The following is a 24,327-nucleotide window of genomic DNA, read 5'->3' as shown; positions in this document are numbered from 1 at the left end:
TAGACATATTAACATTTCTTCAACTTTGTGTTGGGGAAGTATGAATAATCATCAAAGGGTAATGATTCTGCCAAAATAAAAAAATGTAAATGATGTGTTTGGATTTTGTCTAATCTTATATATTGGGCTAAATAAAAAGGTTTCTTTGAATCTGTAAGGTATTTTCCAGACCTCATCTCAGGATATGAGGAAAAACTTGTTGAATCACTCTCTGAAAATAAAGACTGACTGTTGAACTAGGAAATGAATGAAATCATAAATGTGTGCATATCGCCACCAAGTGGCAAATAAAAGCACTGTTTGTCATAGTTGCTTAGATTAGAAAATAAAGGCACATTGTTTCATAAAGTGTCCTTTTATAGCAGCTGGTAAACTCCAAAGGCTAGCCACTTGGTCAGACTTTTCACTGAATGTTTGGTACATATTGACCAGCTGTCCAAATGCAAAGAATCATCGATTCACATACACCTTATAAAGGTGTATGTTAATTTTTCTTTTGTTAATTAGGTGGCATTTTTTCCTTACCCTCCTCCCTTTAATTTCCTTTCATTTGTCTGTAAATTTTTTTGTATTGATGCTTATCTTCTATTTGATTATTATATTACTACTGAAGTTTCTGGAAATGAAGATTTGATTCATTAGCTGATTTTTAGGGAGTGACAATATTGGGATGTTTAAAATATGATTTCATCATCACATGGTAGAAATAATCTTAATGTTTATATTGGATTTGCAATTTTCTTGCATCACAGCTTTCTTGAATAGTTGTAGAGTTGATATAAAAATAAGGCTAGTTCAGAGGCAGTTGAAGAATCTTCATTTTTCTTACATTTATTACAAGATTGGAAAGCACTTTCAATATAGAACCTAGGTCAGTGTTTTGAGTGGTAAAGAATTTCTTGTCAACCTGTCTGATTTTTATGCCCTGTTGGTTTCATGCCATTTTATCACAGTACTCTTGAGAAAACCAGCACTACATTTGGTACACTATAGTAAAACAAAGCTTTTCGAATTTTATAGCTGATATACCACCTTACTAAGGAGGCTTAACATCTGTCAATAAAATACTAATAGTAGACAAGCTTCCAAAATTGATGCCTTCTCAACTTCCTGATAGTGTGCCAGCTAGATATTTGAATCTGTGCCATGGTAAGTATTGGGTGGTTCCCAGCATTAGAGGCCAGAAAGATCCGTGGTGCAGACTTGAACTGAGCCAACTCCTGAACTAGCCCAGCTAATCCAGGCATCCCTCCAAACTTGGAGTGACCTGGAACTGAGCCCACTGCCTCGGCTGTGACCTCTATGTCCATGGTGACAGAGAGTATACAGGAACAAAGGCTGCTCTGATTCTTTTCTGTTGGTTTAGATACATATGAGAAGACCCCAGAAGATTTTCATCCTAACTCAGCCTGACCCCTTCAACCTGCTAGGTCTACTTCCCCATTACTCCGGCTTCATCTCCTGTTGTTCTCGTCTCTGCTCCAGCCACGCTGGTCTGTTGTTTCTCCGCCGTCCATTATAGTCCTTTCTACTTTGGAGCCATTGCACTTGCTATTTATTCCTTCTTCTGAAATGCTCTTACCCAAGAAACCCATGGCTTTAGGTCATGATTTAAAGTCATCTTCTTAAATAGGCTTTCTCTGGCCACCCAGGTCTTCTACATTTTTAAGTACCCCTTCTCTGCTTTATTATTTTCCCTCAGTACTTACCATCAGCTAACAGAGTATATATGTTATTTTAGTCATCTAGCTTTTTAAAATTGTCTTTCTTATTAGACTCTGAGTTCCATTAGGACAAGAATTTTTATTTGTTTGTTTTAACTACTAATATATTCCCAGTATCTAGTATAGATTAGGGGTGTAATAAATTTTTGTGAATTAATGAAAATTAAATAAACCCAGCTCACTTCCTATAAATTGTATGTAGATTGCCTCTAAAGTAGTCTTTGGTAGAGTTGAGCAAAAAGTAGGTGCCATATATTTTGATTCAATTCAGTCAGTATTGTAGTAGGTGCTGAGGGGGAAGCAAACAAGTAGACACTACTCTACTACATTTATTTAATTTATTTTTTAATTAATTTTTATTGGAGTATAGTTGCTTTACAGTGTTGTTAGTTTCTACTGTACAGGAAAATGAATCAGTTATATGTATACATATATCTACTCTTTCTTAGATTTCCTTCCCATTTAGGTAACCACAGGTGACTGAGTAGAGTTCCCTGTGCTACACAGTAGATTCTCATTAGTATACATAGTAGTATATATATGTTGACCCCAGCCTCCCAATTTACTACCTTTACGGTGGCCTGAAAGCTAAATCCAGCATGATGGTATCTGTGTGTATGTATGTACACACACATGCCTGTGTACAGTTCTTTAGTTTTTTATTTTTTTAAGTCTGTACATTGTTGGCCTAAAAAGTGTTAAAAGGCATAAATTATTTGCCAAATTTTAAAATTAGGAATTTCACGTAAAACTTGATTTCAGGCAACTATTGGGAAGTTGGAGGATGTGGCCAGCACTAGGCCTCCACACCCATAGTTCAGCCCTGTGAGTGGGTGGGTGAGTGTATACTCACATGCTTGCTGATCCCGATTGTTTCCTTGTCATCAGAGCCACACAGCATTGGCTGATACTCTTTGCAGTTAAGCTCTTTTTTTTTTTCTTTCAGTGGGCTTAAAAGATTAAGAAAGAAATTTCTATGCTTATAGCTATACAAAAAGTGGGAATTACCATGAGGGCTGTGTGTTTCAAGAAAGAAGGGAGGGAACCTACTTCTTTGGGTAATTAAGGGATATTTCTGCTTATTTATTGTACAGCTGGCCCGCCCATTTATATTGCTTACCTGGCTGCTATTTGAATTTACTCGGCTACTATTTGAGTAGGTATTTGAGTTTTCAGGCCCCTTGACGAGACATGACATAAATGTTTTTTAAACTTTATTTTATTTATTTATTTTTTAAATTTTTAGCTGCATTGGTTCTTCATTGCTGCGCACGGGCGGCTTTCCCTAGTTGCGGTGAGCGGGGGCTACTCTTCGTTGCGGTGCGAGGGCTTCTCATTGCAGATGGTTTCTCTTTGTTGTGGAGCACGGGCTTCGCACAGGCTTAATTGCTCCGTGGCATGTGGGATCTTCCTGGACCAGGGATCAAACCCGTGTCCCCTGCATTGGCAGGTGGATTCTTAACCACTGCGCCACTAGGGAAGTCCCGACATAAATGTTTTAAAGTATGTGTAAGTCATTGTGTGATTGAGCAAAGGAATTACACCCTACATAAGGACTGGATTGATGGTCTGAACTATGTAAAATGTGGGGCCTGCCTGAGCTAGGATTTGAAGTAGATATTTTGTAATTACTAAGAGAAAATTATAAGGAAATTATTCTAGGTGGGAAGAATTTGTGAGGGTGGGTTTTTGGCAACTAGCGAAACGAATCTCTTGGTTGTCTGTGAGTTGAAAGGATACAGTATAGTTTTCTTTCAGTCATCCACATACAGCAGGCGTTCAGGATGTAAGATATATAGTAATCCAATGATTCATTTTGCTTTTAATTCTTTTACTTAGTTGTATTAGTATTTCGAAATTTTCTACTTTGGGCATTGCTCTGTTTTCCAGGTTAATTACCAAATGAAGTTAAGAGTAATATCCATACCAAGAATGTCATTAATTAATGATACATCATTTTGAGTAGACGTTAATCAGTAACTGCAGATTCTGTGATGGTATACCATGTTTTGTATACATTAGAGTACTTTGGATTTGTTGAACTGCAGTAGTTCAAAACTCTGAGCTATGTGAAAAGAGATGTTCCCTGCTCTAAAAAATATCTAGGCTAAGTGAATGCGTAACATCAATATAGATGAACCTTACCTGAACAAATGGAAGTGGAAGTCTTGATTTCTGTGCTGTGGATATGACTATTTGCATTACAAAAGACTTCACCAAAATGTGGAGCTAACTTTGTGCAGTTCAGCATGATTTTGTATTCATGTGTTTAAGAAAAGGAAATGCTTTCTTGAATGTAATTGCATTGTGTTTTTTCCCCCTCATTGTTTCAGGTTCTTTTGCCCTCCTCCTTGTGTATATCTTATGGGCAGTGGATGGAAGAAAAAAAAAGAACAAATGGAACGCGATGGTTGTTCTGAACAAGAGTCTCAACCATGTGCATTTATTGGAATAGGAAATAGTGACCAAGAAATGCAGCAGCTGAACTTGGAAGGAAAGGTAAAGAGAACCATGGTACCAGAATGCAATTTTCTTACTTGTTTTGTAGTGGTGATTTTTTTTTCCTTTTATGGCTATTGGTAGCACTCTTTTGAATATATAAATCAGAACCAGAAATAAACTTCTCAAGTAGCTGTGGTTTAGTCATGACTCATGGAGCTTGAGCTGTTGACATCTAAAGGTGGCACACAATAAGCTTCCTCAGCTTGCTAGCAGTTTTAGCAGGCTGTGAATCAGATTTCTGTTGGGGGCCAGTATAGGAGGCTAATTGCTCATCCATCTGACAGGGGCATGATAGTCAAACAACAATGAAAATACATAGTTCAATAATGTTTTATTCTACTCATTTAATCTTAGTCTTATACTAGAAACAAAGTATTATGGGTTATAAACATCATAAATGTTTTACCTAGCTTCAGTGTAGAACAGAAATATGCTGTGTAGACAAGAACAGCCATGATTACCTTTACTCAAACTTTTAGGTATTTTCTTTGATTACTTTACTAGGGAATAAAATTTATGAGTTAGTTTTACTAATTGTATTTTATCGATTTAGAAAGCAGTTATTTCAGTCTGTACCTTTAGTTTTCAAAAGTAGTTCTTCAGTGACTTAGCATTAGTTATTACTTTGTTTTCTCTTGATATTAAAATTTGAAAAATGGTTATTTCTGATTTCAGTGACTACATGAATGTCTTTTAAAGTACTGCATAAATAGCTGTTTTCTCATTCAGTAAGTCTTTGTTGAATGTCTTAGTGTTTGCTGTATTGTAGCTGACACTAAGAATGGGAGTTTGCAGGGCAAGGTTGAGGGTGGTGAGCTAGCGGATTTGTACTCTCATTCAATTTTAGTCATTTTACAGATAATGAGCACTAAGAATAAGGAGCCTTCAACCTCCTTCAAATTTGAGTATGTTTATGTCATTTGTATCTCTATATTTTTATCATTAAGGCTTGTCAACTATGTATTTTAAATTAGGTTTGGGATAAAACTTACTACAGTAAAGGCTGTTTCATCTTAAAATAGAGCAGTGTAAAATATTTCTGAATTATGACCCTTGAGCCAAGGTAAAAGATATATTTAAGTAGTGGGTTGAACAAATAGGCCTTAGTCATGTCTCATCTATTTTTCTGTTATATAGAAAGTCTTAGTGATATGTCTCTAAGCTGTACATCTAGACATTTGGAACTGTGAATGGTAATTAGATCAGATAGGTAGTAAGAAGCCAGGGATTCTAGCTACCATTGTATATAATTGTGTTAATTGAACTTCATTGCTTGCTTTAACACTTCCAGCTTCCAGCAATTTTAAGGGAGGAAATAACAAACAAACAGCACCGCCACTTGCTTTTCTCAGCATAATGGCTTAGTACATCTTTCTTCAACTTCTGCCATTATATCCTTTCCCCAAGCCCTAGAAATTTGCAGAAGAGAATACCTGAGAGCTTGAGCATTAAATAGTGCTTAAAACACCTACTTACAGGGTAGTACAGTGTCTGTATGCCAGAATTATGTGTTAATATTTAGTTATAATGAAAAATGCTATTAGAGAAGTCTATAGAGAATAAGACTGGTTGAGAGTCAGCAGAAGTCATTCCAGGCAGAAAGAACAGCATAATCATATGCTTGGACCATCAAGGTACAGGAACAAGGTAAGTTTGGGTCCAGGTAGGCAAAGATGGACCAAGCAGTGGATAGATGCTGAGCTTCAGAAAGAGGCACTTTGGTCCTATCTCACTTAACCTCCATTCATTTAAGGTAATGTTATTTTCTTTCAACAGCCTGTTCATTGAATGGTACAATTAGTCATTATTGAAAAAGGAGGGATTTTATTTTGCATTTTTGGGTATTTGTCCTTATTTTAATCTTCATTACAACAAAGTTCCAATATATGCAGCCCTTATTTTATGGTCATGACATTTAACTATATGTTGGCAATATTTTGGATCTGATGTTTTTAATTTGTTAACTATTCATTTCCTCAGTTTTTGTCTTACATAGTTGGAGCTAGGTAAGCTATGCAACATGAATTACTTCCCTAATTAGCACACTTGTATTTTTATTTTAAAGAATTACATCCCCTACACCTATGTTGCTAGTATTGTTTTGTTTATATAATTCAAATTCTACAATTCAGATATTTCTATAAACTTTTGTAGCATTATATTTGGTATTTCTTTTTTATTTCAGGGCAGATTTTTTTTCTTGCCTGAAGATCTTGTCTTCAGAAAGATGTTTTTTAAGTTAAACTCTTCATTGTTTATAGACAGATTTATTATATGCCATTTTCTGTTTTAGAATTTTATTAGCTAATTTAGCCTTTTGGTATGATGAAGCAAATGTAACTTCAGTTTTTATTTACTTAGCGTCTTAAAGCCGTAATACTCTTTCTGAATCAGTGACTTGTCCTTTTTTTTTCCTTGTGAAATTTGAGTAGTTTGTGGTCAGTAGCTTTATAGCTTTTAAAAAATAATAAATTGTATCTGAGATAGCTTTATTAGAATTTTTTTGTGGATTCAAACTACTCACTTTTGTAATTAGGGGCATATTTCCTTTCCTTCCAAGGAGATATATGTATGTTTGCTTTTTCCAAACAAAATAAAGCCCTTTGAGTGTCTGTGTTATGACCCAATTTTCTCTGCTCTTTTTTCCTTTCCTGTTTGCCAGTCTACCTTATCATTTATGCTAGATTTCAGTATTTTCTCTTTTCTGATATAGATCATATCCCCTAATGTTAACACTCAAATTAAGTGATCTCATCATTTTTAAGTTTTGCCATTAGAATTTAATTGCTTTCATTTAGATACACATTTTATTTTTGTTACATGGGAGTACTCTCCTTTAGTGTATCAATACCTATCTTCCTAGACTTTGTCTTACGTTGTAGAATAATTCCATAGTTCAGGCTTTATTTGACTTTCAGAGCTTTTTAAAGTATGGCAGGGCCATGGTTCAGCATCCCTGAACACTTAGAGATCCTGGAGTGAAAGGAGCTGAGTGAGTGCAAAGGCTGTTGTTTTAATTTTTCTTATTACTATTATGAGCTTTATCTTAACTTTGCCTTGTGCAGAACAAAGCCTCTCAAAGCTTTTATCACCCTTTTGAATTTATAAAAACTTAATTGAGTAAAATATTTAAGACGGCACCTAAGTTTTCTTATATAACTTTGCTGTTGAGAAATGCAAGAAAGTATGGCATGATTTTTGTTCTGGTACTAAAATTGGCTGTGAGTAATATTTTAAAGATTAAACACCTAGAGCCCATTAGTTATTTTCTAAATGAGTGGCATTTGCACTACTTTTTAAAAGGAACACACAGCAGAGGTAGTCAAGAAACTTGTTTAGCCTAATTTTAAAGTAGAGCAATGATTTTAAAATATATATATATATATTTCAGATTTTTAAATACTTAAGCTGTACTTGAGCATTATTTACCCAATCTGGAAAAATAGATCAATAATTTAGCCTCTTCCCTCATTCACAGGGATCAAGGGAATAGGAAAGATTTTAGAATTGTCATATGTAATTGAAATAGTAGCATTTCAAAGTATCTTTATAGCAAGTTATAGCAAGTGCTAAAACTCTTTAATACTATCCTTTCAGTTACCAGAATTTAATTTCTGGTAAACTGACATAGTACTTTGCTGCGTTTGTTTTCTCTAGTACCTTTAAATTCAGTTCTTTTGGTGATGCAATAGGAATTATCCCATTGGGCAAAGTGTTAGCTATTTCAAAAAATAATGTTTTCCTCAGACTCATGGGTGGTTACTCTAGTGTTCGACTATATAAGAAAAAACGTTGTATGCACTATTTTGAGAAGGATCAGTGCTAAAATCTTTTACATAATTTAATTGAGTTCTGATGGCCTTCTTTATATCTTATTTGCAGAAAGACAGTCATGGAATTTTTTAACTGTAAAATTTTATTTTAAAAAATTACTGCTATAACATTGGTAATTCTGTGAAATAGATGTAGAGCTGTATAAAACAAGAAAAGACTATTTTTTAAAAGCCTTTTTGAGAGGGGAAAACAACACAGTGTTAGTATGTCGTAGACTTGATAAGGAAGACTTTGTACTTTGTTTTCAGAGATCAGTACTTTTCACAGTTGGTTTTATCAGCGCTTCTGTGGAGTTACTGCCTTTAAGTCTGATCAAACTTAGACGTGGCCATACTGAGTTGTAGGTACATAGCTGACAGGGTTTTGGTGCTATTAAAACTTGCCTTTTCTTTCACAGAACTATTGCACGGCCAAAACATTGTATATATCTGATTCAGACAAGAGAAAGCACTTCATGCTCTCTGTAAAGATGTTCTATGGCAATAGTGATGACATTGGTGTGTTCCTCAGCAAGCGGATAAAAGTCATCTCCAAACCTTCCAAAAAGAAGCAGTCATTGAAAAATGCTGACTGTATGTATACTTGTTTTCTTTTTTGTCCTCAACTCCCAACATGAACTAATAAGACAAATTCAGCTATTTTTTAAATTAAAAATTGCTTTTCAGTAGCCAGTTCCTTTTTTTCAAATATTTTTGTGGTCTTTACTTTATCTGAAAAAGTCATATTCAGTTATTACTGCTGCTTTATTGTCTTTTTTTTTAATTAAAAATGGGCAGTACCTGGGGTAGGGAAGTGGTTTTTAAACAGAATTGGTTCATCACTGCCACCCAGAGTCATTTGGAGAAATGGGAGTTTCCTTTTGCTGTCACAGTGACTGGAGGGAGTAATGTTAGCATTAGGGTGTCTAAATGTCCTGCAGTGCCCAAGAAGGTTCCCATTCCATAAAGAATTGATTCACTTAGAATATCAAAAGCACCCCTTTGAGAAACACTGTTATATCAAGTGGGCTTTGGAAGGCTGTCCTGAGAACCTGAACAAAAATTTTAATGTAGTTGCACTGGCAGAGACTGCTGCCTCATCAGCACATTTTTAGACTGTAGCAGATAAATGCTGTTTGAATTTTACAAAACTTCAACCTCTGTGCCCAGTTTTCTTTATTTTAACTTTTTATTATGAAAACTTTCAAACTTACATAAAAGGGAGAAAGTAGTATCAGGTGACCACCTGGCCTCAACAGGTTTTACCAATTCTGTTTTATCATCTCTATCACCACCACCCCTTCCTTCCTCCTCCAACTGCTGGAATTTTTTAATGTACATCTCAGACATCCTATCCTTTCAACCATTTCTGCAGTAGTGACTCTCTAACAGATAATTTTCTTTTAAACATCATTATACCCAACAACAGTTGATGGTAGTTCGTTAATGCCATCTAATGGCTAGTCCGTGTGCAGATTTATCACATTGTCTCAGAAATATCTTTTTACAGTTGTGTTGTTATTTTCAACAGTTGGCTTGTTCAAACTTGGATCCAAACAAGGTTCATACATTTTAATCTGTAATGGTTTCTTCTCTTTCCACCAGCCTGTTTTTCCTTCTGTGTTATTTATTTGTTGAAACTGGGTCATTTTTCCTGTGGAATTTCCATATTCTGGATCTGGCTGATTACGTGTTCCTCTGTCTCTCATATTTTCTACAAACTGTTGGTTAAACTTTTATTTTAGAATTAGCTGATCCTATGTATGTTCATTTCTATCAGATCAGAAGTCATGTAATATCTGGTTATCCCACTTCTTGTTATGTTAAGATTGGTTATAGTAGTTTGAGCTGTTGTTAGTCTAATCCACCAGTTATAAAGTTCCTCAGCGACCTTTAACCTAATGATTTTAGTAGCCCTTCATGATGGCTGTTTAAACCTAGTATTTCATTAGGGGCTGCAAAATGATGATTTTTCTAATTCTTTTATTCTTAACTTTTGCATTTGTTAGCTGTTTGCTTTAAGTATAGTCTATGGAGAAAAGCCAGGATAGGTTCTTATTTACTAATTTGCAGAATAACAATAGTATTCTTTGAAGGTGACCAGTGAGGTTTTAGGATTTTGGTTTATTTGCTTGTTTTTATTTTGTTTTGTTTTATTATGAACTTAATGGGATTTTATGTAGTGGATGGTTTTTAGTCTGCTTGGTCATTATCATCATCATCATTTACTTTATATTATGGAAATTTTCTAACGTACTAAAGTAGACAGTTGCATTAATGACATGAAACCTCTTGTGTTCATCCTCTAACTTGCAGCAGTGATCTTAACTTCAAGCCAGTCTTGATTTATCTTCATCTGTAACCTTACCCCCCCACACACTTTCCTCTGCCCTCATTTTAGTTTGATGCAAATCCAAGACACTATATCATCTGTAAATATTTCTGTGTATCTCTGAAAGATAGGGTCTCTTGTTTTCTAATATAATTACAATACCATGATCACATAAAAATAAACATAAAACAACTATAAAAAGAAATAGTTTCTTAGTATCATTAAATACCTAGCTAGTGCTCAAATTTAAAATTACCTAAAATGTGGGGGGTTTTTTTAGCCCTTTGGTTGAATCAAAATTCAAATAAGATCCACCAGATATTATTCTATATATTGTATTGACATGTCCTTGAGTTTTTTTTAATCTGTGGATTTTCTCTACATCTCTCTGTTTCTCTCTTTCTTCTTGTAGTTTATTTATTCAAGAGACTGAGTCAGTTGACCATGAGAGATTTCCACATACTGGAATTTGCTAATTATATTTCCTTGGTGTAGTTTAATGTATTTTCTGTAAATTGTAGTGTCAGAGAGAAACAGAGCTGGACACTAAAGATGGTTAGAAACAGATTTTATTCACTACCGTTGCAGTAGGGAAAAGAGATTTCAGTAAAGAACTGAGCTCAACTGCAAGTACAACAAGGAGAAGTGGGGATTTATAGCCAAGGAACAGAGTTGAGGGGATCAGTGGATGGAAAGTTACTAAGAGGAGAGAGACATGAAGGGAAGGGGGATTCTTGACAAACTAGCTTACCAGAATTTTTATGAAGACAGGCCTAGATGATCAGATATGAAGGTGGAGGGGAGGAACTTGAGCAGATATCAAGGATGGGAGGATGGTTTAGCAGGATTCTTGGCAATAACCGGGCTAGGCAGGCCAATGCCAGGGCCCAAGGAAGAGTCCCGGTGGAAAAAGGGCTCAGAGGAGCCTGTCTAAAGTTTGGTCAAGGAGAGAGTCTTTGTCAGTAAATTTAGAAACTTGATCAGATTTAAGGTGGTGGTTCTTTGGTTCTTTTTTGTTGTTTGTTACTGGAGGGCAAGCCTACTTCACAGCGATGTAGTGTTCTTGCATCAGGAGGTATAATTTCATGTATTTAGGCTGTTTCCAATTCAAATTACAGGATTACCTCTTTAATTTTATATTTCTATTGACTCTAAGTTACTTGATGGCAGAGAACATATTTCATTTTCAGAGTATTTTCTTGCTTACATAGATGTGGTTGTTTTTTCAAGAAATTTCATGCAATGCTATACTATAAGGTATTTAGAAGGAAGCAAAATCTCTAAAATCACAGTATCCAGAGGCAGTTGCCATCAACTTTGGTAAACATCCTTCCACACCCCTCTCTATGAATGTATTCCACAGAAATAGATGTGAGCACACGGAGACACATGCTGTCACATAAAAATGTATATGTTTACCTAATGAAACCACAGTATAAAGAGTGTGCTTTCCATTCAGTGATATATCAGGGAGATATTTTCTTACCAATGCATTTAAATACACATTATTCAAATAGGTGAATGATATTATAATTTATTTAATCAGTTTCCTACTGTTGGACACTTATTATTTTAAAAGTAACTTCCTTTTAAAAAACAGCACCGCATTAAACATACTGTGTAACTCTCATTTTAAAAAGATTTTTATGGAGCTTCCCTGGTGGCACAGTGGTTGAGAGTCCGCCTGCCGATGCAGGGGACACGGGTTCGTGCCCCGGTCTGGGAAGATCCCACATGCCGCAGAGCGGCTAGGCCCGTGAGCCATGGCCGCTGAGCCTGCGCGTCCGGAGCCTGTGCTCCGCAACGGGAGAGGCCACAGCAGTGAGAGGCCCACGTACTGCAAAAAAAAAAAAAAAAAAGATTTTTATGGACATATTATATATCTTTAGCTTGACATTATTGATAAAGAGTTACCTTGATTTTTGGGGGTATCATCTGTATTTTCTTAGAGGGTTAAAAAAATTGTTAGCAGAATCCACTAATTATTAAATGATAGTAATGCATAGTCCTGATTCACCGGGTACTGGTCCCTTCTTGCTCTTCACTGTTGCCCCGCCCCCAAACCCCACTCACATAAATAGGAGCTGTGTTTTCTTTGCAGTATGCATTGCCTCAGGAACAAAGGTGGCTCTGTTTAATCGACTTCGATCCCAGACAGTTAGTACCAGATACTTGCATGTAGAAGGAGGTAATTTCCATGCCAGTTCTCAGCAGTGGGGAGCATTTTACATTCATCTCTGTGAGTATAAAAATATGCATTTGATTTTTTTTCGTGTGAAATTGTTAAATTCTTTTTACTAATAAGACATACAGATATATTAAGTTTTGTCATTTTTATAAGCAGATTAATAAGTTCTAAAAGATGATAATTTGATCTGTTTCCATTGCACTGCAGTGGATGACGATGAATCAGAAGGAGAAGAATTCACAGTCCGCGATGGATACATCCATTATGGACAAACAGTCAAACTTGTGTGTTCAGTTACTGGCATGGCACTCCCAAGATTGGTATGGCCTTAATGATTTCATGACTGTTTCTAATAAATGTTGGTGGCCTTTTCCCTTTTTGGTTGTATATCTGGATATGTTCAATAGAGGGCACTATAAAGTTACATTAGGATTTATTTTCTTAACTAATGTAGATACATTATTCATTCTTTGTGGTACCTGCTTCATCCCAACACAGGACCAAGTTTTCAAAAGCATAGAATTTCAAATTTCTTTAAAAATATAAGCATAATTTTTATTATTTTATTCTCCCAAAGGAAGATGGATTTAAAAATTAAATAAAATTGGTGTTTCTTACTCTGGTAGAGAGGCATAGTGTTTGGGGCTTTTTAAAACTGTAAAAAACTGCTTTTCTTAGCAGAATGAAGCAAAAGCCCCTCATATACCCTTTGTCATCTTCCCCCTCCTTTTCTGAAGCAGAACACAATTTAGTTATATTAAAGATGGAGGGGGTTTATGAGTAAGTTTGATTCAAGGTCAGGTTGGGGGAGGGGGTTAAGTGAATGGAAGAACTTTTAGTATTACTTGCCTGAATATGCTTTGTATCTCTTTGATGAAGTATTTCATTGGCTGATATTTTCTGGGACTATTTCAGCAGGAGCTGGGTTGATCTATAACTAAGTAAATGCATCATATTATTGTTTTTGTTTTATATTTTTCTGTGTCATGGTTGTACAAGGTGATTTTATTTCCCATTTCAACTTCATAAGCCAAAATATGTGAAACATAGTAATATAAATTTACAAAACCTTGAACCTGAGGCAAATTATAAAAAGGGGAAAGGTAGGGAAAGAAGGGTGCATAAATTAGAAAGAAAGACACACCAAAAAACAAGCTGAATCAACATTTACTCAGGTTCTTCTCTTTTCATTCATTATGTGTCACTGTATTCCAAGGATAATGTTTATTTGCTTTGGCATTAAATGCTTGTACTATAGAATCACTATTCAGAGGCCTTTGCCTCTGATCAGCAACAGCTTATATATGGGCCACTTAGAAGACAGACTCAAATCTTAAAATAGTGTTTTCACTTAGTTTCATGTAAAGTACCGGTCTGCCTTGCTTGAAGGTCATCTTTTTTTTTGTTTTTTAATAAATTTATTTATTTATTTTTGGCTGTGTTGGGTCTTCGCTGCTGCACGTGGGCTTTCTCTAGTTGCGGTGAGCGGGAGCTACTCTTTGTTGCAGTGAGCGGGCTTCTCATTGCAGTGGCTTCTCTTGTCGTGGAGCATGGGCTCTAGGCACACGGGCTTCAGTAGTTGCAGCACACGGGCTCAGTAGTTGTGGCTCACGGGCTGTAGAGCACAGGCTCAGTAGTTGTGGCGCACGGGTTTAGTTGCTTTGCGGCATGTGGAATCTTTCCGGACCGTGTCCCCTGCATTGGCAGGCGGATTCTCAACCACTGCGCCACCAGGGAAGCCCCTTGAACATCATCTTTAATTGAATATTTTCAACATATAAAAGTATGGGGCTCTGATTATAAAAATGTTGCAATAAAAAACCTGATCCAGAGAATGCCTTAGGAAAAGTTGCAGTACCATCGTTAACAATGTACCGATAAATACCTCTTTCTAGAGATTGTGTGACTGAGGAATTAGATTCCTCAGAGACATAGCTAGGCTTTATATGGTCTGCACTACTTCATGCCCTCCTATACCTCCACTTACGTGCAGTTTTCAACAAATGCACGTTTTTCAGAGGGGGCTTTCATGTGCTTTCAAGAAGGATGACACTGTCTTAATATCTGAACATTGCATGCTATGCTTCCTAGAATATTAGCCTTATTGGAGATCTTTGCTTGGAAAACACTCTCCCTCCAAGACCAAGTTTCAATGGGATGAATGTTCTAATGAGAAATCCTGGTTTTTAGGATACTTTAAAAACAGGCATAGTCTATGTAGGTCTAGCCAACTAACAAGAAACACTGGTTAGTATTTATCCCACTTCCTCAAGGCTGTCAGATGCCCCAGAGGTTTGGGACATCTAAAATCTGTTAGGTAAACTAATTAGCGACATGAATTCAGCCTGGGCATTTACCAGGTATAGTCTAGGAATATGAATAAGATATGTTTTCTGTCCTTAAGAGCTGTATCCTGTTTACCTCAGAAATATGGAAAATACTGTACCAGTAACCTACAAAGCCAGCGTAGAAGAGAGAGAGCTGGTTGGAGTAACATCTGGTGTTTTATGAATGTAGAATTCCTCACACGTAGCTTGTTAGAACATTCGTACTATCTGGTTTCTCAGATTTCTTTCCTATTCTTAATAATTAGAGATGATCACAGCAAGTTTGATACCAAATAGTAGGGGACATATTTGGTTTCTTTATTGGTGAGACTAGGTCATTCAGCAGTGTCTATGTCCAGAGAACTATTATGGGAAATAAAATTGAACCAAACATGGCCCATGTTCTCAATATGCTTATTATTACTAGGTAGTGGAGAAACAGTGGATTACAGAAATGACAGTGTCATAGGCAAATGTTGACTCTTACGTGGTGAAGTCATAGTTGAGTGTGGTAGACTTACAGTAAGCTTTAAACTTACATCATTCAAAATTCACTTATTTCCCTAAAATCCAAACATCATTAAATTTAAATACACCTTTAAGACTAGCATTGAATGGAAACATTTTGCTTGAGTTTAATTAGTCTCACAGAATATCTTAGAAGCTGTAATTGCTAAAAGTGTAGTGTCTCCCTTTAAACTCAAAAATTAGTGGTGATGTGAGTAGAATGACAAATATTCTGACTAATAAACTGCAGAGCTAAAAATGTGTAAATATGAAGAATGTTGACTTTAAAAGATTGGGATTTTTAATAGCTGTGGTTTAAGTAAAGAAAAATCATCTTGGAATATGTCCGGTGTGAATCAAGTAATAAAAACCCAATAATATTGCATAATATTAATAGCACTGTTCTGAGCACTTTTACATATATTGATTCATTTAGTCCTCACAATATCTTGTGAGTAGCTACTGTTAAGGATGTTCATTGTGGAGCAAAGTATTACAGTCCTACATGCATACGTGCATTCTACAAATAGCCCTGAACCCATGGGCCAGGAACTGTCTAGATGCTGGAGATACATTGGTGAACAAGGTAGACTTTCTTTCCTTTTGGAGCTTACATTTTTTTTAAATTAATTTATTCTATTTTATTATTTATTTTTGGCCACATTGGGTCTTTGTTGCTACGTGTGGGCTTTCTCTAGTTGAGGCAAGCAGGCTTCTCGTCACGGTGGCTTCTCTTGTGGCAGAGCACAGGCTCTAGGCACGTGAGGCACGTGGGCTTCAGTAGTTGTGGCTTGTGGGCTCTAGAGCACAGGCTCAGTAGTTGCACAGGCTTAGTTGCTCCGCGGCATGCGGGATCTTCCCGGACCAGGGTTCGAACCTGTGTCCCCTGCATTGGCAGGCGTATTCTTAACCACTGCGCCACCCGGGAAGCCCGGAGCTTACATTTTGGAAGGGATGTCAACAAAAACCAGCTAAAGAAATACCCATATAATGTATTAAAAGGTTAATGTAAGTGATAAGACATTAAAACAGGATAAAGGGATAGGGAAATGGGAGTGCTTAGAGTGGTCAGAGAAGTCTTTTTGAAGTGGGGCTATTTGAACAGAGACCAGAATGAAGTTGGGAAAGCAGAAACTGGGTGAGGAGCATTTCAGGCTGACAGAATGAGGGCAAAAAGAACTTAAGACAGGAATGTGTGAGGACTAGCAAGGAAGCCATTGTAGCTAGAGCCAAGTCGGGGTGCAGGGGGGAAGTGCCAGGACATGATTCTGCAAGGTTAGCCATGGGCAACATCTTGTCAAGTCCCTCTCTCTATCTACACTACGGACTTTATGTTATCTGTGTAAGATAGGAGGCCACTGGAGGGTTTTGTGTGTTGGGGGGGGGGGGTTTGGCTGCATTGGGTCTTCATTGCTGTGCGCGGGCTTTTCTCTAGTTGTAGCGAGTGGGGGCTACTCTTCATTGTGGTGCACGGGCTTCTCGTTGCGGTGGCTTCTCTTGTTGTGGAGCGCAGGCTCTAGGTGCGTGGGCTTCAGTAGTTGCGGCACGCAGGCTCAGTAGTTGAGGTACACAGGCCCTAGAGCGTGTGGGCTTCAGTAGTTGCAGTGCACGGGCTCAGTAGTTGTGGCTTGTGGGCTATAGAGCCCAGGCTCAGTAGTTGTGGCACACGGGCTTAGTTGCTTGTGGCATGTGGCATCTTCCTGGGCCAGGGATCAAACCCGTGTCCTCTGCGTTGGCAGGCGGCTTCTTAACCACTGCGCCACCAGGGAAGTCCCCACTGGAGAGTTTTAAACAGGGAATGATGGTTGGTTTATGTTTGGAAGAATAATTCTGGCTGCTTTGTGGATAAGAGAGCATAGGGACATAGCTGTGGAAACAAAGAGAAAGGTGGTTGGGCTTTTGTCAAAATTCGGGCAAGAAGTTGATGATGGTACCTTAGACTAGGATGGTACTGGAAAGGTGATGAGAGGTGACCGATTTGTTTGAAGGTAGACCTAACAATTTGTTGACAGCTTGGGTATAAGAGAAAGCAAGGAGTCAAGGATGACTCCACAGTTTTAGGATTGAGTGAACGTGGTGTCATTTATCGAGCTATGAGTTGAGGGAGGATCACATTTAGGAAGAAATAAAAAATTCTGTTTTTGATTAAATTGAGATGCCTATTAATAGACATTTTCAGTGTAACTGTTGAATAGGTAGTTAAATATACACGTCGAGTGCCTGAGAAAGGCTATGGCCGGAAATACAAATTTAGGAGTTGCCAACTTCTAAATAGTATAGAAAGTATAGAGTATGGATAGAGGAGAAGAGATTTGGGGACTCGGCTGTGGAGACTAAAGGCTGGTTAGAGCAGGTGTATCCCCGAAGGAAGAATGTGTGGGTCGGATGCCTCTGAGAAAGCTAATAAGATGAGGACAGAGAAGTGCTTATGGGATTCAACTGTCTTGAAGTCCTTAGTGGCCTCACCAAGAGCAATTTTGAGACAAAAGGCTGGAGAGATTTCAGGAGTTGGGGTGGTGAGGAAGAGGAGTTTTGATGTAAAGGAGAGCAGAGAAACAGGGTGGTGAGAGGGAAGGACAGGGATGTGTAGTCAAGGAAGGGGTTTCTTCTGATTTTAGATGAGAAATAGTTCTAACATGTTTGTATGCTGTTGGGAGTGATTTTCATAGTCCTCAAACACTTAGTGATTACCTTCCATGTGATAAGTAACGTCTAAGGTTTGATAGGATTATCTTTCAGATATCCATATGTGTTTTGTGGAATATTTGGATTATAAGGTCATAGTGTGTAATGGAAAGAGTTCAGGCTGGACAGGCAGCCTGCCTTGGAATCATATTCTGGTCCCTGAGCTACTAACCAAGTGATTTTGAGGAACTTAACCTGACCTCTGAGCCTGTTTCCTAATCTGCAAAATGATAACCTCTTTTAGGTTAAAATTAAAACAACATATAAGTATGATACTGGACTTAGGTACCGACTAGCACACCCATAGTGGCCTTTAGAGATAATTTCCCCTTTGATGTTGGAATATTTGTCGTTGTATATTATTGGAAAGGTCAGGATTAACATCAGCTGGAAATTTGCTAGAATGCAGAATATCAGGCCCCGTATGTGATCTGTGGGATCAGAACAGATGTGTGTTTAACAGGAACCCCAGATGATTTGTATGGACATTAAAGTTTGAAAACCACTGATAAGAAAACAGGTGCCAGTCTGCCCTATTTTTTTAGGAGTTCAAGGAAAAAGGTAACATCTCTACATTCTTAACATGCTTGCAATCTAAAAGTATTCTTATACCTAGCTTTATTGTTTGTAAATTCTTTTGTGTATGTAGGTATGTTACAAATACCTGTGGTGTATTATTATATAGCAGATTCTTTCTGTGTACTCTTGACAGTGTACGAAATGAAAACTCCATATGTGATGATCTTTTCTTTTTTAATTGTTGAAATACAGATAATTAGGAAAGTTGATAAGCAGACCGCATTACTGGATGCAGATGATCCTGTGTCACAGCTCCATAAATGTGCATTTTACCTTAAGGATACAGAAAGAATGTACTTGTGCCTTTCTCAAGAAAGAATAATTCAGTTTCAGGTATGTTTTTAAATTACTGGTAAAATCTAAAATGTGCAAACTATTAGGTTAGCAGCATTTAGAAACATGAAACTCTCGCTTAATGTTAATTGTATCCAAATACATGAAGCTGTGTGTTCAGATATTTATCTCAAGTTCAAGGGTCCTTAGCCCACATGTTCCTCGGATATAGCAGTCATCCTACATCAAGGAAGAACTCAAAACTATGAAAATGTTCTAAGAGAAGCAGTTAACATCTAGTTCTGAGGAACAGAGAGCCCCTCAGATTATCCAAAACTAGATGTTGGGTATTCAGTAAATCACCTGAAATTATGTGCAGACAACATTGTATATGATACATGCCTATTTTGGAGGAGCGTTCATAATTCTCATCAGATTTATATTGGGGTCTTCTAAGATAGTAATGATGACACATTTCAAAAGCTAATTTTTAACTGTATTTACTCAGAAGGCTTTCATGAGGACATTTATGACATGAACAGATGACTTAATAGAATAGTTATACTTTCACATGAAACTCATTTCTGAACATCTGGAGACTTTCCAGAGAGATGCACACACAGCCAGTCTCCTCAACCCAGCACTGATGGTCTGACCTAGGTGTTTCGAGATAGGGGTAGGGGATTGTCAGTCAATATCTCGGTTCTTTCCCGCTGAAAGTACGTAAGTTTCTAGCTGTTCTCTGAGCAGGAGGGGGCTCCCATTCTCTCTCTCTCAGGGATCCCTAAAGAGTTTTAAACAGCTATTTACATCACAGATACTGATCTTTTATTAAAGAAATTATACAGGTACTGGTATACTCTTACTTAAATGGTTATTCTGAAGGTATTATTAGTTTTTAGTATGTCACTGAAATATTTTGTATTAAAATAAAACCTGCCATATGTGAGGTTTCCATGTTAATATTCTGTTTGTTTAGGGATTGGCGAAGCATCGTGCTTGGGAAGTTTATAAATTTGTACTAAATTCTCTTCATGTTAATGCCAGTCTATGAGTGTTACTTTGTTAAAGTGTCTTATACTGCAGTGTATATAAAACTCAATTTCTAACCAATTTTTTCATAAGGCCACTCCATGCCCAAAAGAACCAAATAAAGAGATGATAAATGATGGCGCTTCCTGGACAATCATTAGTACGGATAAGGCAGAGTATACATTTTACGAGGGGATGGGCCCTGTCCTTGCCCCAGTCACACCGGTGCCTGTTGTAGAAAGTCTTCAGGTGAGACCACTTACAAGTTGACCTTTAGCTCTTTGCAACTGATCTCAGCTATGACATGGCATAATTTTATTTCACAATAAATTTGATTTTTCTCCAAATCTTGTGATTTGGAGTTTTTTTTTTTTTTGGAGGTTTTGTTACACATCATTTGTTGATTTTTTAAAAAAAGAAAATGAGAGGAACATAATTTTATGCAAGAAAATTTAAATGTAAATCAGTTTGTATATTAGCTTGCAATATTTTTAGTTCACTTTGTCTTTATAATCATGTCATTTAAAAGAAGCATTTTATTTATCCATTTTTTTGCACATGATAGTCGAATGAGAAACTGTACTTTAATGAAAAATGAAAAGTTTTCTCAACATTGTTCTGATTTTCTGTGAATTGCAGTTGAATGGCGGTGGGGACGTAGCAATGCTTGAACTTACAGGACAGAATTTCACTCCAAATTTACGAGTGTGGTTTGGGGATGTAGAAGCTGAAACTATGTACAGGTACTTAATATAATTTTTTATATCATGTAGAGTTTTTGATGGGGGTGTGGGTTCATGAGACTCTTTCCTGATATTGGTTGTCCTGTATTTAAGCAACCTTGTTTTAAGTTTCAGTTCTAAAATTTTCTGTGCTTTTAAGTGATTTCTATTTCCTCCTCAGATGTGGAGAGAGTATGCTCTGTGTTGTCCCAGACATTTCTGCATTCCGAGAAGGTTGGAGATGGGTCCGGCAGCCAGTCCAGGTTCCAGTAACTTTGGTCCGTAATGATGGAATCATTTATTCCACCAGCCTTACCTTTACCTACACCCCAGAACCGGGGCCACGGCCACATTGCAGCGCGGCGGGAGCAATCCTTCGAGCCAACTCTAGCCAAGTGCCCCCTAATGAGTCAAACACAAACAGCGAGGGGAGTTACACAAATGTCAGCACAAATTCAACCAATGTCACGTCATCTACAGCAACAGTTGTGTCCTAACTACCGTCTTTTTGCTAGGACTTACACTGACTTGAGTGCGGCAAAATGTTGACAAAAAAAGAAAGAAAAAAATGAACAATCTTTTGTGGTTTCTTGGGAAAACTTTTCGTACCCGGTGATACTATTCAAAAACCCCATTACCTGCAAGTGCTGATTTGAAGTGCAGAAGCCACAGTAAAACAAACAAAAAAACATCAAAATGTGCAAACTTTTGGAAATTGATTTTTTTCGGCTGTTATTTTTGTTTGGTTGGTTTTTGTTTGGTTTTGTTTAAATGGGCAAGAAATAGAGATGTGGCTGGAGTAAAAGGTAATCAAACTAGAAGACGAAAATCTAACATAGTTTTTATGGACCAAGGAACTTGTATAAGCTTTAGTAAAAGGTACATTTTCACCATACCTTTTTTATATCACAGTATATATAGTACACCTTTGTTACCAAATAGGTTGTTCTCCTCCCCACCCCCTTTGAGCTTTTGCTCTTAAGTACATTCAGGTTCCAAGCCTGACCATGCTTGTTTAATCTAATTACCATACTCCTCCAGGTCTTTTTGGTCTAAGGCTGGAACTGTTCTTTTTATTTTATTATTTTCTTTAAAAGCTGAAGTCTTATGACTTTTCATGAGTGGAAGGTGTTTTGATTTCAGCAATTCAAATCTTGTAAAGGCCTGCATATTTCTTTTAAGATTATTTGAAGTCTGTGCAAAAGCTTTAAAAAAAATGCCTCTGCCTTGCCTGCAATACATGCAACGTACGTTGACTTAGTCTCTATTCTCAGACACCGTTGATAGTTATTTCTGTGTTCCTTTTTTTTAAAAAAATGTATTTATAGTTGTAATCCAAGAGGTTCTAACATTTACCTGGAATTAAATGTGGCCATTTAGTCATTAATGAGTTAATGGCGTGGAACATGTTGGTTTTTACAGTGTTCCCTTCCTTTTTCCTGTGCAGAAATGTATCTGTGCGGTCCAGGATTTGTTCAGGTTTTCCCTCCTCCTAATCTTGTACATAACTTGTATTATGTGTAAGTTAAACATTTTATTTTGAAGCTAGAATATTCCCAGTGATTTCATTCAGCAGGGTGTTTTTCTGCCTTGTTGGCATATGACAAAAAAATATCATCAGAAGTATTTGCTACCAGTTGGTAGATGGTGCCCTTATTGTATAATGAGGAAAATCTCAGCAAAAGCATGTTTTTACTTACTTTCTTTTGTGGGGGGTAGCCTAGGCCAAAATATCATTGTAACCTTGAAACAAGATGCTTTTACTAGATGACCAACTAAAATAGCTGGAAGACAGTACTTTAGGAACAGATAGCTGTAAGATTATAAAAATGCAAATGTACTTTATCTTTCCATTTCTCTCCCTGCCTTTTTTTGTTTTCTCTTCCCCAGTACTGAGCATCTTCACAAATGTCTCCTACTCGGAAAGCATTTCTTTTCCATTCAGTTAAGATTTGGCTGCATTCAGGGTTGTGTGCTGGCTGTGTGTGCTGGGCTCCCCAGTTTCACATTGGGTTTGTTCCTGCACTTTGGGCACGCCTATGTTCGGTGTCTTAGAAATTGCAGCAGACTCATTGGGCTACGTTTTCTACAGGAACTATGTGTGTGATGTTACAGGACATGGTCTAGTAATACAGTCATCTTTCTTTGAGTAAAAACTACCTCTAGATTGTGGTAAGCTTTTACTGTCCCATAAAACAGGAGCCACAAGTACCTTAAGAATGCAAAACTAACTTCCTGCAGTTTCCATACAGAAATTGTCTTTCTGGTGTCCTGGGCTATTTTGAAAAGTTTCCGTCAGTAGACTTTTTAAAACATCATTGTTAGTAGCTTCCCCCCACTCCCCTCCACCCCCAGCTTTGATATCTTCATTACTCATTCTTCTGCTCAGACTCTGCCATTGTAAATACAATTCCTAACATCTTTACATCACTTTTTCCTCAGTTTTCAAGGGGGAAGTCATTTGTAAAACATGTTAGTGGTTAAATAAAAGTTATTGTGGTCTTCTCTTTACTGCAAGCCTTTTTAATTACTCACAGGCTGCATTATACTATATATAGCCTTTCTCTCTTTAAGTCTGCTCCCGTCACTAGCTTCTCTTGTAAGCTAATCCTGCCTCACACTTTAAATCTGTTTCAGTGACCAAGGGCAGAATTCATTGTGGCCTTATCTTTCTTTGTTTTAACTGTTTACTGGCTTTTTCTTGCAAACTTGCTTGTTTCTGAGTAGTATTTATTCTTCTCTCTGTTGAGTCTGGAAGTAGTCTTTACACAGTGCTTTTTGTTCAGAGCACCGAAATGTTTTCAGTGCTGCCTTACTTTGAATGGGCCACAAGTTTCCTCCACTTCCCAGGTTTGGTATTTAGTTACCAAATTATATTAAATTAACTGATAATAGATGAGATGCTTTTGAAGAACAAACTATTCCTACCCAGCATTGCAACTCAAAATAATTTTTTCAAGTTTATGGCTTTACTAAAATTAACTTTTGCTTTTTTACTGTTTAACTATATCTAATTTTGGCTCTTTGTTTATTTTAATAAGATAATTGAAATATTAGACTGTAAACCCTTTTCCTCTTTTTTTTTTTGAAAAGTCCAAGAATATGCTTATACAGGCATTCTCCCCCCCACTATTTTATGACATTCTACATACCACAAACTAAAGACTGAAATGATTTGTCTGTTGTGGCTTATTGTTTACTAGTAGTTCTTTTATCAGCTGATTAAAATTTTTTTGTGAATTATTTTCAGTGTTTAATTTTCAGGAGCCTTGTCCTCTGGTTATGGTAGAACACGGCCCCTCCTCCAATGGTGGCATTGTTAGAGATGCTGGTCATTTTCCCTTATAAAGACTCTCAGAATGGTAACCACTTCAGTTAAAGTATAGTACATTCAAGGTTTTTTTTTTTTTAATTCTGTATTAGAAGTGTAGCCTATGCTCTTATGATTCTATGCAGTTTCTGAAAATATGCATAGAAGCTGAGTCTGTTATCCAATATGTTTTTATTAGTTCTGTTGAATTTGATCACGTAGATTGGGATGGCAAGCTAAAGGCTTTAAATATAAAATGCCCTTTTTATTTTAAATGATTTCAGAGTTGAACACTAGTATAAAATTTACCCTGCTGCTGACTTTTCTTAAACTG

The 24,327-nt window shown here is 36.9% G+C and overlaps 1 protein-coding gene across 2 annotated transcripts in view; it reads left to right on the top strand.

Moving 5' to 3' along the window:
• Positions 1–23,509, top strand: part of RBPJ (recombination signal binding protein for immunoglobulin kappa J region) — a 116,021-nt gene extending 92,512 nt beyond the window's left edge. The window contains exons 4-11 of one of the 2 annotated variants that reach the window (XM_029234651.1): positions 4,058–4,223; positions 8,458–8,632; positions 12,472–12,609; positions 12,766–12,878; positions 18,849–18,989; positions 20,055–20,210; positions 20,601–20,704; positions 20,865–23,509. In XM_029234651.1, the coding sequence (XP_029090484.1) occupies positions 4,058–4,223; positions 8,458–8,632; positions 12,472–12,609; positions 12,766–12,878; positions 18,849–18,989; positions 20,055–20,210; positions 20,601–20,704; positions 20,865–21,180 (1,309 nt within the window). In that variant the 3' untranslated portion in view covers positions 21,181–23,509. The remainder of the gene's footprint in view (positions 1–4,057; positions 4,224–8,457; positions 8,633–12,471; positions 12,610–12,765; positions 12,879–18,848; positions 18,990–20,054; positions 20,211–20,600; positions 20,705–20,864) is intronic. The other variant, XM_029234652.1, reaches the window with a different exon arrangement.
• The last annotated feature ends 818 nt before the right edge of the window (positions 23,510–24,327 follow it).

Source organism: Monodon monoceros, unplaced genomic scaffold (assembly GCF_005190385.1).
Source record: "Monodon monoceros isolate NGI ecotype Baffin Bay Population unplaced genomic scaffold, NGI_Narwhal_1 Super_Scaffold_20, whole genome shotgun sequence".
In the NCBI taxonomy this organism is placed as follows: domain Eukaryota; kingdom Metazoa; phylum Chordata; class Mammalia; order Artiodactyla; family Monodontidae; genus Monodon; species Monodon monoceros.
This window is presented reverse-complemented; position numbering and strand designations above follow the sequence as displayed.